The following is a 19567-nucleotide window of genomic DNA, read 5'->3' as shown; positions in this document are numbered from 1 at the left end:
CCCCAGGCCACAAATTTTTGTGCACTGGGCCTCTAATATATCAGTGATATTTGATTTAACTCATGCTAGAATTTGTAAGTCCCCAAAATAGAGTTATTCTCTCTTATATAAAAGGCATCAGTTTTTCAGATAGCTTTTCCCTGTATGGTGGCTCATAGAACTTTCTGTGAAAAGGAAGAGTCCATGCCTTTCTATATGTTTGTGTTCCTCTTCTTCTGGTGTTACAATGTATATAGTGTGGTTAACTCCTGATCAGGATGCTCTGGGCTTGGTCAGGCCCAGACTCTCTGATTGACTTTAATTTGAAGTGACTGTGGGTTCCTGAGTTTCTACCCTGCTGGCCCAGCAGTCTATATCCTAGCCTGTGCTGCATGGCCATTGTACCAGGGCACAGGAACCTTATGGCAGACTCATGTTCTGTGAGAACTGAGAATGGCTCAGAAAAGCTAACCTAGGGTCTCTTTCTGACTACCCATCTGATTAGCTAATTTGATGTGGCAAAACTACAGGTTGGTTGTGAAAGCCAAAGATATGTTCTCTTTTCAGAATCTTAGAGAATTGGGAGATAGGAGTCTCTTTTTCCCTGTCCTCAGAGGTACCCTCACATAATTGATTCACTCTTTTTTCTCCATCAATACCCAGAAAGAGGTGTCACGAAAAGGCAAATTGGGACACATTCTGGTCTTTCCCCTCTGCTGGCTCTCCACTTTTTCTTATTTTTCCCTGGCCACCTTTTATTTTTCCTTCTTTTCTTCTTTCTTTATTTTTTTAAAAAAAGTCATTCAGTAACAAATTTATTGCTTTCTTATCATGGGCTAAAGAGAAAAAAAATCTATGAACTGGGACTCCCACGATTTAATATACTCAATAAAGAAGGTGATAAAGATATTTTGCTACATTACCTTATTTTGAATGTCAGAATTTGAATATTACTTGTCTTTTTCTTTACATGCCTTCTATAATAATTCCAATTTCATAGGTATTTCAGTGCCTTATGGAGTCTAAAGAAAAGGCCTTTTGCTCTTAGAAGTAAAAGAAAAAGCATGTTAATTAAAAATATATATCTTATTTTTATTTTTTATTGTTGATAGTATTACAAGATACTAAGCACAGATTCAGTAAACACTATGAGACCTGTAGGACAAATACAGAGAGAACTACATTAAGCTTATCTGAGCAAATCTGCCACTTCATTCCACCTAAAAGAGAGAATGAAAAATAATCTTAAAGCAGCTGGAAAAAAAAGATTAGTTTCAAAGGAGTAACAATTAGATTGATACCAAACATCTCAGTAGAAATAGTAGAAGCCAGAAAATATTGGGATGTCTTTTAAATATTGAAAGAAAATAATTGCCAGTATAGAATTCTGTATCCAGTGACAGTATGCTTCAAAATTGCAGATGATAGGTCTTTGACTACAACAGTACTGTATATTCTATAATGTGAACCAGAGAGCATCTAATCTGGAGCAAGTTGTACGTTTAGCTGTTTGGAATTAATGGTAGTACTTTGCCCTTTTGTGGAATTTTTGTGTGTGTTTTCAAAATATTTTGTTCTTTACCCTTGAATACACGGGGTGCTCATATGTTTTCATATTTAAAAATTAATATCCTATATAACAGGGGTGGGCAACCCCTGGCACGTGTGCCAAACATGGCACACCAGTAACTTGCTGGCATGCGAAACCCTCTCTTATAATCTTCCATTTACAATTTTTTTCTTAATATCGACTTTTTTTATTTTTCAGATAAATTCAGTGTAGGTGCATTTTAGATAAATAAATAATTTTACATAACAAATTATCTTAAAGACTATAGACATGGATTGACCAGAGAGGGGAAGAGCAATTTCAATGGTGTCGAAAACGAACTATTGAGGACTTGGAATGCCATTCCAGAAAATTTTTTCTGTTTAAAAAACTTTGCAACAGTGTTACTCTCCATGTTTTCATCCACATACGCTTGTGCATCTTTGTTTTCAGTGATGAATTTTGTTAAGTCTCATAATAGGAGTAGCCTGACGGATGAAAGTAGTAGCTCGTGCATATCTCTGAAGGTCATGAAATATAAACCTGATGTAAAATCTCTGTCATCAGTGATGCAGCAGCAAAAGTCCCACTGATAATATCAAACGGAGTCATAAAGTTCTCTGTTGGACTATCAGTGTACATGTATAAATAAATAAATGTATTTTTCATCATCATATACTGTGTTTGTGTCTCGAATGAATTTTATTATTTTTTCAAGTTTCTTCACATACATACACCTTAAGAGATATCAAGTAGGCGTAACATGTTCTCAAAAAATTAGGGTTGGCATGCAGAAGAATTTTGAGTCAGAGATTTTGCTGGTTTTGGCACGCACTCACAAAAAGGTTGCCCACCCCTGCTATATAATAAAAGGCTAATATGTAAATTGTCCCCTCGGGCGGGATTTTGACCCACTGGGAGTTTGACCAGGGGGTGGGGCTGGCCTGTGGTCCCTTCCCCAGGCGGCCCTGCCCCCAATTGGGCCCTCCCACCCCAATAGGGGGTGGGGCCGCTGGCCACCCTCCCACATACCTTCTCTCCACCGCCTGCTGGGCCTCTGGACCCCACCCATGCACGAATTCGTGCACCAGGCCTCTAGTTGATCATATAACTAAGAATGCAGGCTCTTGAAAAGATGAGGACACAAACTTTAGTTTATTCATTTTTGTTTCCCTACTGATTAATGTGGTCCCTGACACTTCTAGGCATCTGCCTTTGAAACTGAAGCAATTTATCAGGATAGAAAAAAAATGATCACCACTAAAAAATTGTTTTCTTTTCTTTTCTAATACAGGTTCAAGCTGAAGTCCCCGGATCTCCTATATTTGTGATGAGACTAGCCAAACAATCTCGTCATCTGGAGGTGCAGATATTAGCAGATCAGTATGGCAATGCTATCTCTTTGTTTGGTCGTGATTGCTCTGTACAGCGTAGGCATCAGAAGATTATTGAAGAGGCACCTGCTGCTATTGCTACTCCAGCAGTATTCGAACATATGGAACAGGTATTCATGTGAAAAAGTCTAATTTGTGTTTTCTCACACAGAACTATACTCATTCAATTCGTCTATCAATCTGAGAATAGTAGAATTTCTTGCATGGATTCTGGATAATTGATAAGATATTTTTTTCCAATAAAAATAATTCTTCTGTCTTACTCTAGGAAAGCTGCCAATGAACATTTCAAGCTCTAAATTAGTTAACCCTTTTGGAAAAAAAAAATCAGTGTACTATTTTGAGTAGGAATAAAGAAGAGAAATGTTTTGGGATTTTTAATCTTATCATTTGATTTTTTTAACAAGCTCATGATAAGCAGTCCCTTTTTTAAACTGATTATTGTTGAGTCCTGAGACAAGTTTATTCAAATTCATTTTTTCTTTAAAGGTCCTCTAAGTATCTTTAAAGTTTATATATTCTATATTTTTGTATAGAAAAGAATCTCTCAGCAGTCTTGCAGGGTCCCTTGGAAATAGTTATAGTTTAGGGGTCTAATTTCTGGAACTGGAACTCAATCTTCATCTTATTGGAGATATATTTTTATCTTTTTTCTCCTGAATTCCAAACAAGCTAAATATATGAAAGTTTATCCTGGTGTGTGTGTGTGTGTATGCATGTACATGTTAAGACACATTATTTAACTGGTGTAAGAGGATCTCAAAATACTGTGGCTTAAACAAGGTATAAGTTCTATTTCTTTGTCATCTTAGTTCTAGATGAGCTGGGGCCAGAGACCTAGGTTTATTGCTCTGCCATTCACTAGGAGAGGGATCAGCAAACTAGAGTTCGCAAGACAAATCCAACCTGCCACCTGCTTTTGCAAGGAAAATTTTATTGGAATATAGCCATACTAATTTATGTATTATCTAGGTTGCTTTATCACTGCAGTGACAGAGTTGAGTAGTTGTGACAGAGACTATATGGCCCACAAAGCTGAAAATAATTGTTATCTGACCTTTTCCCAAAAAAGTTTGCCCACCCTTGCCCTAGGGTGTCATCATCTTCATGATTAAGCTAGCTCACAAGAGTATGTCCAACATTGTAGCCTGGGGAGGAGGGAAGAAGACAACGGAGGGCAAGCATATAAAAATATGATCTAGAAGTCCCACCAATTACTTCTGCTCACATTCCATTGTACAAAATTCAGTTATACAATCACACATAGCTATAAGGGATGTTAGGAATTGTAGTCATCAACTGGGTGGCCATATTCCTAGTTGCAATTTAGGAGATTTTATTACTTAAATGGATGAGGGAGAAAATTACTGGAGGGCAGTTAATAATCTGTGCCTTAGTCTGATCCTCTGGCTACCCATTATCCTTTCATACCCTTTTTCTCATTTTTAGAACATACTTAGCCTTTTCTCCAAAGAAGACAGCTCAAAGTCCAAGCTCTCTGAAACTCTCCATTAAATGTACAAGTGGCTTTTCGCCATGTACCCAGTATACAATGGTGGAATAGAAACAGGATAAACTCCCATTTGGAAAAAGGAGTGAAAATATATAGTAATCATTGATCCATAGCAGTTATCAGATCCTTCTAGGCAGGAATTTTGATGAATTCCTGCCATGTAGTGGAATAATAATACCTCATTAGCTCTCTGGATGCCCCTGGCTCTGGTCTCAAAGCAAATCCCTTGGCTGTCCTCCCTTAAGGCACCTGGCTTTGTTCTCTGGAAAGTTATTCCTTGTGTTGTTTTCTCTGTGACTGGGCTTTGGAGACTGTACTTCCTTTGGCAGAGCTTTCATGGCTCACTTCCTGCTGGGGCAGGATTGGGGCCACAAAGTTTATTCCAATTATCAGTCACAGGTTCTTGAAGGCCAGGTTTGTGGTTTGTTTAGAATTACAATCCCTTTAAAACTTAGTAAGTTTCTGGACGATTCTCTTCAGCCAGCTTCAGGTAGGAGTAACCACACCCAAAATTTTTAGATACAGTAACTTTTTCTCTTTTATTTGAACTTTGACACTGGCGCTTTAGGGTGAAAATCTATTTTCTGGTTTGGGGATACAAAAGTAGTTGAATTTTTCACATTCTGGCTTTCTATTTTTCTTAGGGCTTAGTTGGGGTGTTGTCCACCTTGGAAGTTATTGTAGGACACCACTTACCAAATGTTTTGTTATGCCTAACCAGGAGGCCACCAGCTTTCAGTCTGAAATATCTGTGCTATAGCTACCCATTACCCTATGTGTTGTTGCTAAGCCAACAACACATTTAAATATTTTTAAATAGCAGGATTCTACCTGAACGTAATCATTTCTGTAGTAATTAGGGTGCATGTTAAGCTGTTGTAATAAAGAGATCCAAAATATGCAACCCAGATGAGTTAGAAGTTTATTTTTTTCTTTCCATCATAAGTTGAGGTGAGCTCATGTACTGTCGTGACAATGTTTCAGTCCATGGAAGTGGAATAGCCAGAATAGAGAACAAGCACTTCCTTTTTAAAACATGATTCAGGAATTAGGTATATCACTCACCAAGGATGACATTACTTTGGTCAAAACTTAGTCCCTAGGTGTAAGAGAGGTTGAGAAACCTCATCAATAGCTGGGCAACCATGTTTTAGGAAGAATGTTAGGAATACTAGAAACCAGGGCATAGTGAAAAATCTGCCACACTGTTGTTTTTCCTGCATGTATCTATAGGGTGAGGTTGCCTGTGATCCCAAATGATGAAAAGCACTGTTTTCCTTCAACTTTGAATTGAGTTTGTCATCCATGTCCAGGATTTTCTGTAATAACCAGAGGGTGAAATTCACTCTAATGCAGTGGTCGCCAACCGGTGGTCCGTGAGGTCCGGAAGGTTGATGACCGCGGCTCTAATGTGTCTAAAAGCCTTTGATGGCTCTTATAAACACTAGATATTTGAGTCAGGGAGAGGCTATATAGATAAGCAGTAGTCCACCCGCTGGACAAGATGAGGTACTCATGTCTTCCCATCTTTCTTCTTTGAGTGTGCGGTGAAACTTGCCAAAATGGTTGGCTATGTGAGTGCAGGGACTGTGGAATACCTCTACAGCCAGGATGGCAGCTTCTACTTTTTGGAACTAAACCCTCGGCTACAGGTGGAGCACCCTTGTACAGAGATGGTGGCTGATGTCAATCTCCCTGCAGCACAACTCCAGGTGAGTCACCCTGATCGTGGCTCCAAGAGTTGCCTAGAAAATGTCAGATGCCTGAAAAACTGGTTTAGCCTGTGTCTGATAAGAGAAGAGTGCCTCCTAACCGAGTCTCATCTAATGTTCATGCTATATGGGTTGTGATGTGTGGGTTGGTTTTCCTCATGTGGTACAAATCTAGGAATATTATTGTACTTTATTTTTTTAGATACGTGCCGGTGGGGGGAGGTGGGGGGAAGGTAATGGCACGAGTGTGCTCCCTGGAGGTAGAGCACCTTATATTTTCTAGCCAGACACATCTGGTAAAAGCTGTCATTTTAGAAAGAAACTTAAAAAAAATGCTTTACTTAATTGTTTTAATTATAGAAAACTTTACAACTTTGTAATTGGCCTGTACTTCTTTGACTAGTGCTCTGTATTGAAGCAGTTCTACATCAGAGTGGTGGTCGGGGGTTTTCTGGGCAACAGTGTGGCAGCACCCATTTGTTTTTATAATGTTTAAAGTGCTAGCTGTCAGTATTATTTTATCCATTCAGCTCAGAAAACAAATGTTATGGGAAGCAGTATTAGCTAATGATGAAGTTTGATAGTATTTGTATCTAACATATTCTTTGCCCATATTGGAAACCCCTTCTGAGTTCCCATTAAGGACTAAAGATTTATTTATTTATTTATTTATTACAATGGTTTATGGGGATAATTATGAGATGGACTTTTTAGCTGTCTAAACTTGGATAGCCACTGATATTGACACTTCCTTTGGATATTTTTATTCTAATCCATTGATGGAAAAATAATAGAAACTCATGTCTATTGCGTTAGGAACTTGGGGACTTTTTTAGTAAAGTGGAGAATATTTAGCAACGTCTGTAGTGACATACTTTGTTTTAAGTAACTTAGAGTTTCTTCTTTGTTGATTTTAGAATACAGGTTATAAAAATAGAATGTTTTAGGTGGTGGTTACTAAAATGAAAAATCTTACAAGTAATCTATAGCCTCCACATTTTAAGGAAAGTAACTGTGAAAAATGAGTGATATGTGTTTTATTACCTTTCAGATTGCCATGGGGATCCCTCTGTACAGAATCAAGGATATTCGTATGATGTATGGGGTATCTCCCTGGGGTGATGCTCCCATTGATTTTGAAAATTCTGCTCATGTTCCTTGCCCAAGAGGCCACGTTATTGCTGCTCGGATCACTAGTGAAAATCCAGATGAGGTAACCTATCACTTAAAAGGTTCACACTTTTCCCCCTGTGAACTTTAATGTTGAAGATGGTACCTGAGGGCTATGCTTCTGAAATATTTGGGACTTCCTCTGGAGGGGGGAATTTATAGAGGTTTAATCAGAGCAGACAAAGAAGTGATCACTGCTCCCCTGGTCATTTCATCCTACTATAGTCACTATAGAGTCCTCAGTAGCATTGGACGTTGGCTCTCAAGCCTTTATGATTTTTGTGCATCATTTCTGCTTTTATGTGCAATTACCACAGAGCCTAAACAGTAAATATATAAATGTCCTCTTCCTTGGAAATATAACATGGCCTCTCACATTCTTCATTCTCTAACAGGGTTTTAAGCCCAGCTCAGGAACAGTTCAGGAACTGAATTTCCGCAGCAATAAGAATGTATGGGGTTATTTCAGTGTTGCTGCTGCAGGGGGACTTCATGAATTTGCTGATTCTCAGTTTGGTCACTGCTTTTCCTGGGGAGAAAACAGAGAGGAAGCAATTTCGTGAGTACAATAGCATTTGATTGCATTTAAAAAAATAAATCTGTGCTAAGCTTCAGTGAAGGTGTGAGTATAGGCAGGGAACCATTTAACTGCTATAAAAGTATTAATATGGACAACCTTTTTAAGAATATTTTCAATTATACTTGTATTCATGTGTGTTAAAATATGCAGTGTTTGGCAGATGTTTTCCAGTTTGTTGTTCAAGCCTTTTTAAGTATTTGTGCTTTCAAGTGTGTGTGTGTGTGTGTGTGTGTGTGTGTGTGTATAATTTATTTTATTTTATTTTATTTTTATTTATTTTATTTATTTATTTTATATTTTATTTTACTATTTGTTTTTATTCAATTTAGAGAAAGAGAAAGGGAGAGGGAGAGATAGATAGAAACATCCATGAGAGAGAAACATCATCAATCAGCTGCCTCCTACACGCTCCATACTGGGGATTGAGCCCGCAACCCTGGCATGTACCCTGACCGGGAATCAAACCCATGACCTCTTGGTCAACCACTGAGCCACACCACCTGGGCTCAAATATTTTTGATAAACTTATAAAGTTGATTGCTTTAAACATATCATTTTCCCATGTTGCTGTAGGGAGGTAGATTCTTGACCAAGAATTTGACGTTCTATAAATCATAGAAAGACCTGTTATTAGTCATCAAACTAAAGCTGTAGCAGTAAATGTCCCATAGTCATTTAAAATAATAAACTGCTTGTTACATGCAAAGGACATAAGGCAACTGTCCCCATTGCTTATAGAAGAGACCTCATTCTGCTATGAAATATACTAGTACACACAGCTTATCCAAAGGTAACTGGTATATTGTAAGGGTTATTGGCTAATATTATATTAGACATAAACATTAAATATTAAATTAGTAGCAATATTGCTTGCCTAAAAATAGGGCTCTAGGAGGTAATTTTGACAGTTTAGATATTTTAGAATATTTATCTAAAATTGAACTAATTTTATTTTTTGTCTATTTCCTTACATCAAGCATTTAATACCATTCCTTTGATCTTTGGACTGTATACATAGGCTAGTAGTCAATAAGTATTAATAATGTTGGTTTTTAATAGTGTTTTTGGAAGTAGGGAAGTCTCAATTTTTCTCTATTTTGTCCTCTATGATTCTCCCCATTTATTCAAAACTATAAGTAGAGAGGGAGCGAGGGCTTGGGTGGATGGGTCAAAGGGGGAGAAAATGAGCGACATCTGCAATAGTGTCAACAATAAAGACTTGCAGCCCTGGTTGGTGTGGCCCAGTGGATAGTGTGTCATTGACCCATGCACCTAAGAGTCATGGGTTCGATTCCTGGTCAAGATCATATACCTGGGTTGCGCTTTGATCCCTGGCCCCAGTCGGGCACATGTGGGAGGCATCAAATTGATGTGTCTCTCTCAAACTGATGATTCTCTCCCTCTTTCTCTCTCTCTCTTCCTCTCTCTTTCCCTTCCACTCTCTAAAATTCAGTATCCTCTGGTGAGGATTAACAGTAAAAATCAAATCAAATCAAATCAAATCAAATCAAATAAATAAAATGGCTTCCTGAACGGTTGGGGGGAAAGTAAAACTTTAAGTAGAGTTTTTCCAAATTAAAGCAGTGCTACCAGAAAAAATATTTGGTATAAAGTTGACACCCCCCACCCCCCTTTTATTACAGTCATCTCTTGCTTTACCAAAGTGAAGAAGGTTTATGCTAGAGTTTGCAAATTGTAATTCAATCAAACATATGGCAGCCTTCCAAATAGTCACAGCCATACATGTGTTTGATTGGCTTACAGGGTGCTAATGTATTAAAAAATGCCAGTATTTAAAAATTGATAGATTTAATATATGGATTTCTGCCTTCTCTTTAAAAATGGGATGGTAACGACAACATAGGTTTTATGTTCCACTTGGCAAAAGTTAACTAAACCTCTGTGTGGCTGCTTCTTTTAGAGGAAACATGAATTCTCTATTGCACACAGTCTGCCTTCTCATTTACATTCTCAGAATAAATGAGACGTCCCTCTGTTGGTATTTAGGTTTATAGTCCTGTTTAGGCAGACTGCTAAGTATTTTCTATAGGACATGTCCTATCACTTGGTCCAGAAGCCTTGCTCTTTACTTCCTGACTTGCTCTGTATCCTATATAATAAAAGCCTAATATGCAGATCGACCGAATGGCAGAACAACCTGTAGAATATCTGGTGGAACAACCGGTTGCCATGATGCACGATGACCACCAGGGGGCAGATGCTCAATGCAGGAGTTGCCCCTAGCCTGCAGGCCCCAGGCTGGGGCCTCTGATTGCCCCGCTGGTCACCCCACAGATCAGCCCTGATTGCCGGCCAAGCCTAGGGACCCTACCCATGCACGAATTTCGTGCACCATGCCTCTAGTATTTCTCTAATGAGGTGTAAGTTAATTAGGTTAACTTTTAGCATACTAAAAATATGGTCTTTACAATAAGCTTGCTTCTTGACTTCATGCCAAAAGTTCATCCCTCAGCTTAGAGTTTGTTTCTTTCTTATTTATATCTTTTCTTACTCATAACATTCATAATATTCTTGTTCTCTAGAATAGCCCCAACCTATATTTCCAGCATTATTTCCCATACATCGTAATCTAAATACCATGAGAACAGGACCATGTCTGTTTGTTGCTGCTGTATCCTCTGAACATAGTAAGTGTTCAGTAAATGTTTATTAAATGGATGGATTTGCCACTAGTTCCTGTCCTCATACCCTTTGCTTCAATCATAATGAACACAACCCATAGTTTCTTCCTTCTTTCCCTTTGTTCTTGATATTCTGTCTATTTATTCATTCACTCCATTCAAAAATATATTTGCTGAATATGTGGCAATACAAGAAGGACCAAAATAGGGTCTCTGCCTTCATGGAGCTTGGGAATCCAGAGGGTGAGAGGCAAATAAACAGTTAAACACAATCTAATAAGTTGTTATCTTATGATAGTGGGATTACATAATGGTGTTACAGGAACATACAGCTAAGTCAGCTTAACTCAGTCTAGAGAGGGTCAGGGAAGGTTTCTCAGAGGAAATGGCATCTAGACTAATATATGAAAAGTATATAGGAATAAGCTAGGCCAAAAGAGGACATAGAGAGGAAGGCAGAGATGGGAAAGTAACTAATGTTCTAGGCTGAGGGATTGCCTGGACCACTGGAATAATATTCCTATCACAGTCATATTCTCAGGGATGCTTTCATTCCACGTCAGATTCCACATTCTTCTTGAAATCATAGGAAGGTGGGTATTGTCCCTCCTTAGAACTCCTCCAGCACTTTGCTTATATCTCTCTCTGATGATATTCTGCCATATATTTTGAAAGCAATTACTGTATCTATATTCTCTTTCCCTTAATAGCCTAGTATGTGCCTTGGGTCTGTGAGGTGCATAATAATTATTTGTTGAAGTAAAGACCTGTTCTGTGCAGGGAAGACACTGGGCAAAAATATACATGAAAAAACCCCCAGAGTATTTGAAATCCTGTTAAGATTAGATCATTTGACACTTGATTGGGAAGTAATAAAAGTAATGAGTGGTCATTTCACAAACATCTAAAAGGCAGCTTTAAAAAACACTCCACTGTCACATGAAGTGTTAGGCTGATACCTGACTATATCGGGACAGTTGCTTATTGTATGGAAATCTTTAAGGTATGAGAATGTGTCAAAATTCATTGAACAGTATACTTAAAAATAACTATATTTTATAATATGTAAATTATACCTCAATAAAATAAGGTGTTAGGGAGAGGAAAATTATGCTCTGATTCTAGTTAGCAATCAATAAATGAATGGAACCTAGGAAGTGAAAGCTGAGGATGGTTTGCACATAATTTGTTTTGTCCTCCATATAATGAAATGCATGTGATTTGCGGATGCACTTATGATAATATCAGTCAGAACTCATAAGTTTACCGACTTCTTGAAAATCATCCCATCTGGAATGCATGTGAATGAGCACCCTTATATTTACACCCTCATTTGTTCTTAGAGCTGTCTGTCCCTCTCCCCTCCCTTCTAAGACTCCAAAGGAATGAAACAATTCTTTAAAATGATGGAAATTTCAACACTGAAACATTTGTTGCTGAAACAGATCTGCTTTTGTTTTCCCAGAAACATGGTGGTGGCTTTGAAGGAGCTATCTATTCGGGGTGACTTTCGAACTACAGTTGAATACCTGATCAAATTGTTGGAGACGGAAAGCTTTCAGTTGAATAGAATTGACACTGGCTGGCTGGACAGACTGATAGCAGAAAAAGTACAGGTGTGTATTTCTCCATTTACACAAACAGGATTGAGTTTTTATAGACTTGTGGTGTGATCAGTCTATGTCACTAGATAAAGTTTATCTGATTCTAATGTAAATGGTTCTTGGAAAAAAACCTAGAAGTCAGTGTAATTAACACTGTAAGAGTTCTTGTGCCGTGTTACACTGTCATTTTACATGTTCTAATATTACTTTCTGGGGTATATTTGAAGAGAGGCACATAGGGATTAAGATCCTTTCTCTTTCCTTATTTGATGTTAAGTCTGGCTTAGAGTTACTAATTCTTAAATCTGTTTAACAGATGCTGATGAGAGGGGCCTCATGTGAAGCAACAGTTACTTCTTATTCCTGAATTTCAGGGCTCTTCTAAATTACCCAAGATTTTTGTTAAAATCATTACATTCAATTAAATTATCTAAATGTCCAAATTTTGGTTATATATCATTTTTCTTTGAGATTATCAGTAGCCAAATCTCTGTTTCTTTTTGAGTTTATTTCTGACAAAGGCTTGTTTTTGAGCAGCTCTTTGATTGGTTCAGTAGAAATCTTAGAGTGAAGGGAGAGTTGTTTTTCATCTCTAGTCAAATGAGGCCTCTATTCAGATTCTAAAGTAAATGTGTTTGTAGCTCAAAAAATCCTTTGGCAATAAGGACTCCATCCATTCTCAGTGCTAGCTGTATCTTCACAGGAAATTTGAGCCCTATTTAAGTTGAGGAGCCGTGGTGCCAAGTGACTGTGCTTTTTATTATCTGCCGTGTTTTTCTTCCTTTCAGGCAGAGCGACCTGACACCATGTTGGGAGTTGTGTGTGGGGCTCTCCATGTGGCTGATGTGAGCCTGCGGAATAGCGTCTCTAACTTCCTTCACTCCTTAGAAAGGTAGGCTGTGTTTCTCCTTGGCTGTGCGAGTTAATCAGTGGACCTGAAGTACAGGACTGAAGTTCAAAGACCCATTTATTCTTTTCCCTGTTTCTGGCGGCTTGTGAGTGCTACCTGTTATTCACTGACAGTGGGGACAGGAAAAGGGATGTACGGACTATGACAAATTATTGTGGGACTCTATAACGGATTCTAGAAATTAGCTGATCCTGCAGTTAGAACAGATTGCTTTTAAAAAACTAGAACCCTGTTAAAATAAACATTCTGTCCAGTACAAGCATCAAATCTCTCTCTACCCTAATGATGAAAATCTGCGTGTTCTCTCTAGCATTGAGCCCTCAGATTTCACAGTTATCCAAGTCTTATGATAAATATCTTTCACTTTGTTACTCTGATGCACTAAAATCTTCAGCAACTCACATTACCCTTATGTTTAAATCTAAATCCCTCAGTGTGACTTTTAACTCCCTATATATTTTGGCCTCTTTTTACCAGTCCAGTCTTACTAATTTCTGTTTCTCAACGTGCCATCTCTACCTAGTTAAGTGATTTCCCTACTAGTGTACACATGTGTTTTACATAATCTCTTCTATAAGCTCCCCTGCCTTTTAATGTTATTTTCATTTATTCTTAAAACTTGTATTTTGAAATAATTTTGAACTTCTTTAAGAGTTGCATGAATAGTCCAAACAACTACTATATTCTTTGCCCAGATTGACCAATTATTAACAGCTTGCCTTACTTGCTCTACCACTTCTTCTCTTTATTATTATCAGAAGTCTTTCTTGATAATGTTTCCTGCTTTACAATGTACTTCCTTTCCCCCTCCACCCAGCCATGCACTACTGTTTTTTCTTTAAGACCCTGAATAAAACTCAGTTGATAGGAGTAGATTAGGGGTGATCATTTTGGAGCCTTTTTCTTTTTTTAAGTTTTTATTTTTAAGAACAGGTAATATATTCACATGAGTCAAAATTCAAAAGGCACTAAAGGCATATAGTGAAAATTCTTCTTATCTCTGTTCCCTGTCCACCCAGTTTCCTTCTCTGTAGTCAACCCAATTTACCAGTTTCTTCTGTAACCTTCCAAATATTGTAAATTTATATAAACACTAGAGGCCCGGTGCACGAATTCATGCACCAGTGGAGTCCCTTAGCCTGGTCTGCGGGATCAGGCCAAAACCAGCTCTCCAACATCCCCTGAGGGGTCTTGGATTGCAAGAGGGTGTAGGCCAGGCTGAGGGACCCCACTGGTACATGATCGGGGCCAGGGAGGGACACAGGAAGTTGGCCAGCTGGGGAGGGACCGTGGGAGGGCTCCAGGGCGTGTCTGGCCCGTCTCGCTCAGTCCCGATTGGCTGGACCCCAGCAGCAAGCTAACCTACCAGTTGGAGTGTCTGCCCCCTGGTGGTCAGTGCATGTCATAGCGAGCGGTTGAGCATATTAGGCTTTTATTACCTACTAGAGGCCCGGTGCACAAAAATTTGTGCACTCGGGGGGGAGAGGGGGTCCCTTAACCCAGCCTGTGCCCTCTTGCAGTCTGGGACCCCTCGGGAGATAATGACCTGCTGGCTTAGGCCCGCTCCTGGGTGGCAGAGGGCAGGACCAATCCCTAGGTGCAGCCCCTGGTCGGGCTCAGAGCAGGGCCGATTGGGGAGTTGGGGCGCTGCCCCCTGTCATGCACAGAGCAGGGCAGATCGGGAGGTTGCGATGCCACCCCTAGTCACGATCAGAGTAGGGCCGATTGGGGGGTTGGGGCACCACCCCCTGTCACACTCAAGGCAGGGTCGATAGGGAGGTTGTGGCGCGACCCCCTGTCACGCACAGAGCAGGGCCCATCAGGGGGTTGGGGCTCCGTACCCTGTCACACATAGAGCTGCAGGGCGATCAGGGGGTTGGGGAGCTCCCCCCTGTCATGCACAGAGCAGGGCCCATCAGGGGGTTGAGGCGCTCCCCCCTGTCACGCACAGAGCAGGGCCCATCAGGGGGTTGGGGAGCTCTCCCCTGTCACGCACAGAGTAGGGCCGATAGGGGAGTTGGGGCATCGCCCCCTGTCACACACAGAGCAGGGCAGATCAGGGGGTTGGGGCGCCGCCCTCTATCACCCACAGAGCAGGGCCGATCAGGGGGTTGGGGCGTCGCCACTGTCACACTCAGGGCAGGGCCGATGGGGAGGTTATGGCTCTACCCTGTCACACACAGAGCAGGGCCTGTAAGGGGGGGGGGGGGGGTTGGGGCGCTGCACCCTGTCACACACAGAGCTACAGGGCGATAAGTGGGTTGGGGAGCTCCCCCATATCGGGCACAGAGCAGGGCTGATCAGGGGGTTGGGGCGCCTTCCCCTGTCACGAACAGAGCAGGGTGGATAGGGAGGTTGTGGCCCCGCCCCCTGTCACACACAGAGCCGCAGGGCGATCAGGGGGTTTGGCCGCTGCCCCCTGTCACGCTGATCCCGGTGCCAGGAGGCCTTGCGGCTCCGCTGATCCCAGTGCTGGGAGGCATATTACCCTTTTACTATATAGGATAGAGGCCTGGTGCACGGGTGGGGGCCGGCTGGTTTGCCCTGAAGGGTGTCCTGGATCAGGGTGGGGGTTCCCACTGGGGTGCCTGGCCAGTCTGAGTGAGGGGCTGAGGGCTGTTTTCAGGCTGGCGGGTGACTGAAGCTCCCAACCTGTCCTTTTTTCCTTTTTTTTTTTTTTATTCTGGGCCAGCTTTAGCTCTGAGGCTCGGCTCCAGCTATGAGACCTCTGCTACTGAAAGCAGGTTTCTGGCCTTTGTTTACCTTCTGTATTTGAAACAATGTTGCGGTCCGGCTGGCTGAAGCCTGGCTGACTAAAGCAGGTTTCTGGGGGTTTGTTTAGCTTCTATATTTGTTACAATGTTTCTTAGAGTTGCAGCTCAGAGGCCGGCAAGGCAGGTGGGGAACGTTGGTTTCCTCCATCACTGAAGCAAGCAAGCCTCATGTTCAGCTTCAAGCTGCCTGGCTGCCGGCTGCCATCTTGGATGGCAGTTAATTTGCATATCTTCCTGATTAGCCAATGGGAAGGGTAGTGGCTGTACGGCTAATTACCATGTTTCTCTTTTATTAGCTAGGATAATAATAAAAGCCTAATATGCTAATTAGACTGGATGGCCGAACAACCTTCTGGATGTCCTTCTGGACGACCTTCCAGATGAAGCTGGGGCTGCGAGGTCCGAGCCCCTTGTGCGACTTTCATGCATCAGGCCTCTAGTATAAAATATGCATGTAATAGTTGTTTCTTCCCATCCCCTATTTTTTTAGAATATATTTTTATTGATTTCAGAGAGGAAGGAAGAGGGAGAGAGAGATAGAAACACCAATGATGAAAGAGAATCATCGATTGGCTGCCTCCTGCATGCCCCCTAATGGAGATGGAGCCCGAAACCTGGGCATGAGCCCCTGACTAGAATCGAACCTGGGACCCTTCAGTCCATAGGCTGACACTCCATCCATGGAGACAAACGAGCTAGGGCCTCACCCCTTATTTTTTAAAAACACAAATTATAGCTTTTCATTTTTTCACTTGATTTTTTCATTATTGTTAAAAATATTTCATATTAGTACATAAAAGGCTTCATCTTTATTTTTTAATGACTGCATAATACCCCATTATTATATGGATTTTTCATAATTTATATATTAGTCCCTTACTAATGGTCGTTTAGGTTTTTTTCCAGTCTTGATATTCCAGGAAATGCTATAATCAATAACCTTTGATATGCCCTAATACACTTTTAGAACTTTCTAGAAGTAAATGTATCTCACATTGTTGTTCTTTCAGGGGTCAAGTCCTTCCTGCTCATACACTTCTGAACACTGTAGATGTTGAACTTATCTATGAGGGAATCAAGTATGTACTTAAGGTATGTTGAAACCCATTGAAGTGTACACTTATTTTTTGTCTCTCTTTGTTAGCTTATTTCCTGTAGGTCCAGAGATAGGGGGGAAAGTTTAGTTTACTGCAAAGCTGAGTGTTATGAAATTAGTCATTATTTGTGTCAAAGGCCAGAAGCAACATTTTTTTAAAAATATATATTTTATTGATTTTTTCACAGAGAGGGAGAGGGATAGAGAGTCAGAGAGAGAAACATCGATCAGCTGCCTCCCGCACACCCCCTACCGGGGATGTGCCCGCAACCAAGGGACATGCCCTTGACTGGAATCGAACCTGGGACCCTTCAGTCCGCAGGCTGATGCTCCATCCACTGAACCAAACCGGCTAGGGCCAGAAGCAACATTTTTGAAAATGTTTTAGTTGTTCCTCGACTTCACATATGGATCGAAGAGATAAAGGAGACAGAGAACAGCCAGACCAGGAAAGCATCTAAGGTCACTCTGTTTGCTTGGAGCAGGGCTGAGCCATGCCCACAGACACTGATGCTAAGAGCACCAGTGCTAGGAATGTCCTTCCTCTTTGATAGATTTTTTAAATCTATATTTTTTAAATACTGAGTTTTATCTGGGACTCCACCTGGAAGGGATATTAACTTGTCCTTTCTGGTTCTCATTCCCTAGGTGACTCGACAGTCCCCTAACTCATATGTGGTGATCATGAATGGCTCATGTGTAGAAGTAGACGTGCATCGGCTGAGTGATGGGGGACTGCTCTTGTCATATGATGGCAGCAGTTACACCACGTACATGAAGGAAGAAGTGGATAGGTGAGTGGCTGTTTGAGATCTATATGTTGGTCATCTACCTTTCCTCTCAGATAGTACCTAGCTCTTGGGATTTTTCAAGATCTTTCTTGGTATTCTGTTTTAATAAAAAAAAAATAGTACATGCACTTAACAAAAAATTTTAAGAGTACAAAAATATGTTTACAATGAAAAACATTGTCTCTACCACTTCAATGTGAGTAGATATGAAAAATAAGTTCTCTTTATAAGGAGCTACTGTTAACAGTTTCTTATGAATTGAAGTTTTACATGCGTCTACAAGTTACATGTATGTACTATTTTTTTCTTTTAAATGCATTCATAAATAAAAATAATCTTTAGATATTGTTTTGCACCTTATTTTTTCCTTAACATATATTGTAAACCAGCGGTTGCCAACCTTTTGGACTTCATGAACCACCAGTGGTCCACGGACCACCGGTTGGCAACCACTGTTGTAGACTGTTCAACACCAATCAATGTTGTTGTGAGAGTTAAATTAACATATGTAAAGTGCTAAGAACTTTGGGGCATAATAAGGGTTTAAGAAATGTTAGCTGTTACATCTTTATCATCTTTGTGGGATTTTTTTTTTTTAAATAGAGATGCCTGCTCTTTTTTTTTTTTTTAAAAATATATTTTATTGATTTTTACAGAGAGGAAGGGAGAGGGATAGAGAGTCAGAAACATTGATTAGAGAGAAACATCAATCAGCTGCCTCCTGCACGCCCCCTACTGGGGATGTGCCTGCAACCAAGGTACATGCCCTTGACTGGAATTGAACCTGGGACCCCTCAGTCCGCAGGCCTGACGCTCCATCCACTGAGCCAAACCAGTCAGGGCATCTTTTTAATGGTTGTATAGTATTCTATTATATGGATGTATCATAATTGATTTAATCTAACCCTTATTGAAGGAAATTTTGCTTATTTGGCATTATAAACAAAGATGAAATGAGTATCCTGTGTGCATGTGTTTGTACAGAATAAAGTTATTTGTTTGTATTTTTTTTTTAAGAATGACATTATTCTGCCATTCCCTATGGTAGAATTATTCCTTAGGTGCTTTATTGGCTTACATACCCTACTTATCTCCTAGATATCGCATCACGATTGGCAATAAAACCTGTGTGTTTGAGAAAGAGAATGACCCTTCAGTGATGCGCTCACCTTCTGCTGGGAAGTTAATCCAGTACATTGTGGAGGATGGAGGCCATGTGTTTTCTGGCCAGTGCTATGCTGAGATTGAGGTTGGAGGGGTGACAGGGCTTTTGTTTCATGGGAGGGAAGGTAGAAATGGGGTTGTCTGGGATAGACTAGGATTGAAGAGTAACCGAAAGTAAATAGAAAATAGACAGAAAAGAGCATCAGTTAGTTTAATTGGGGCTAGGAATCTTAAGATTTTAACAATAAATGCAAAGCTCACAGGTTGTTTTTTTTTTGACAGATGAGGAATTGCTAGCTCTAAAAATAGATACTAGGCTGCAACAGCACTTATTGAGTGTTAGGTTTTATGCTATGTGCTGATTATACAGGAAAAATATGATAGGTAGAGGGGGGCCACTAAACACAAGTAATGAAATGTGAATCTGATAGAGCCAAGCACAGAGGGCCACCTAACTCAAGTTACTGTGGGGCTAGGTGGATGTAGGTGGCTAGTAAGGGAAGACTTCTGAGAGGAGGGACTTTGATTTTAGTTTTGAGAGATAGATAATAATGGACCAGGTGAAGAAGGGCAGGGAAGAATGTTGAAAGGGGAAGGAACAGCCATGTACAAAGGCACTAAAGCAAGAGGGTATGGTATATTTAGGGAACTGCAAGTACATATTGGTATTGCTAAGAATGGACTAAGTT

The 19567-nt window shown here is 40.4% G+C and overlaps 1 protein-coding gene across 11 annotated transcripts in view; it reads left to right on the top strand.

Moving 5' to 3' along the window:
- Positions 1–19567, top strand: part of ACACA (acetyl-CoA carboxylase alpha) — a 277027-nt gene that overhangs the window by 94572 nt on the left and 162888 nt on the right. For all 11 annotated transcript variants that reach the window (XR_004972815.1, XM_036340342.1, XM_036340341.1 and 8 more), the window contains 9 exons: positions 2823–3032; positions 5977–6147; positions 7199–7360; positions 7713–7876; positions 12005–12155; positions 12932–13035; positions 16838–16919; positions 17572–17717; positions 18813–18963. Coding sequence is in view for 10 of the 11 variants with exons in the window: in XM_036340342.1 (XP_036196235.1) it covers positions 2823–3032; positions 5977–6147; positions 7199–7360; positions 7713–7876; positions 12005–12155; positions 12932–13035; positions 16838–16919; positions 17572–17717; positions 18813–18963 (1341 nt within the window). In the remaining variant the exon portion in view is untranslated. The remainder of the gene's footprint in view (positions 1–2822; positions 3033–5976; positions 6148–7198; positions 7361–7712; positions 7877–12004; positions 12156–12931; positions 13036–16837; positions 16920–17571; positions 17718–18812; positions 18964–19567) is intronic.

This window comes from Myotis myotis, unplaced genomic scaffold (assembly GCF_014108235.1).
Source record: "Myotis myotis isolate mMyoMyo1 unplaced genomic scaffold, mMyoMyo1.p scaffold_m19_p_17, whole genome shotgun sequence".
Lineage (NCBI taxonomy): Eukaryota > Metazoa > Chordata > Mammalia > Chiroptera > Vespertilionidae > Myotis > Myotis myotis.
The sequence above is the reverse complement of the archived record's forward strand: the minus strand, read 5'-3'. Positions and strand labels throughout refer to the sequence as shown.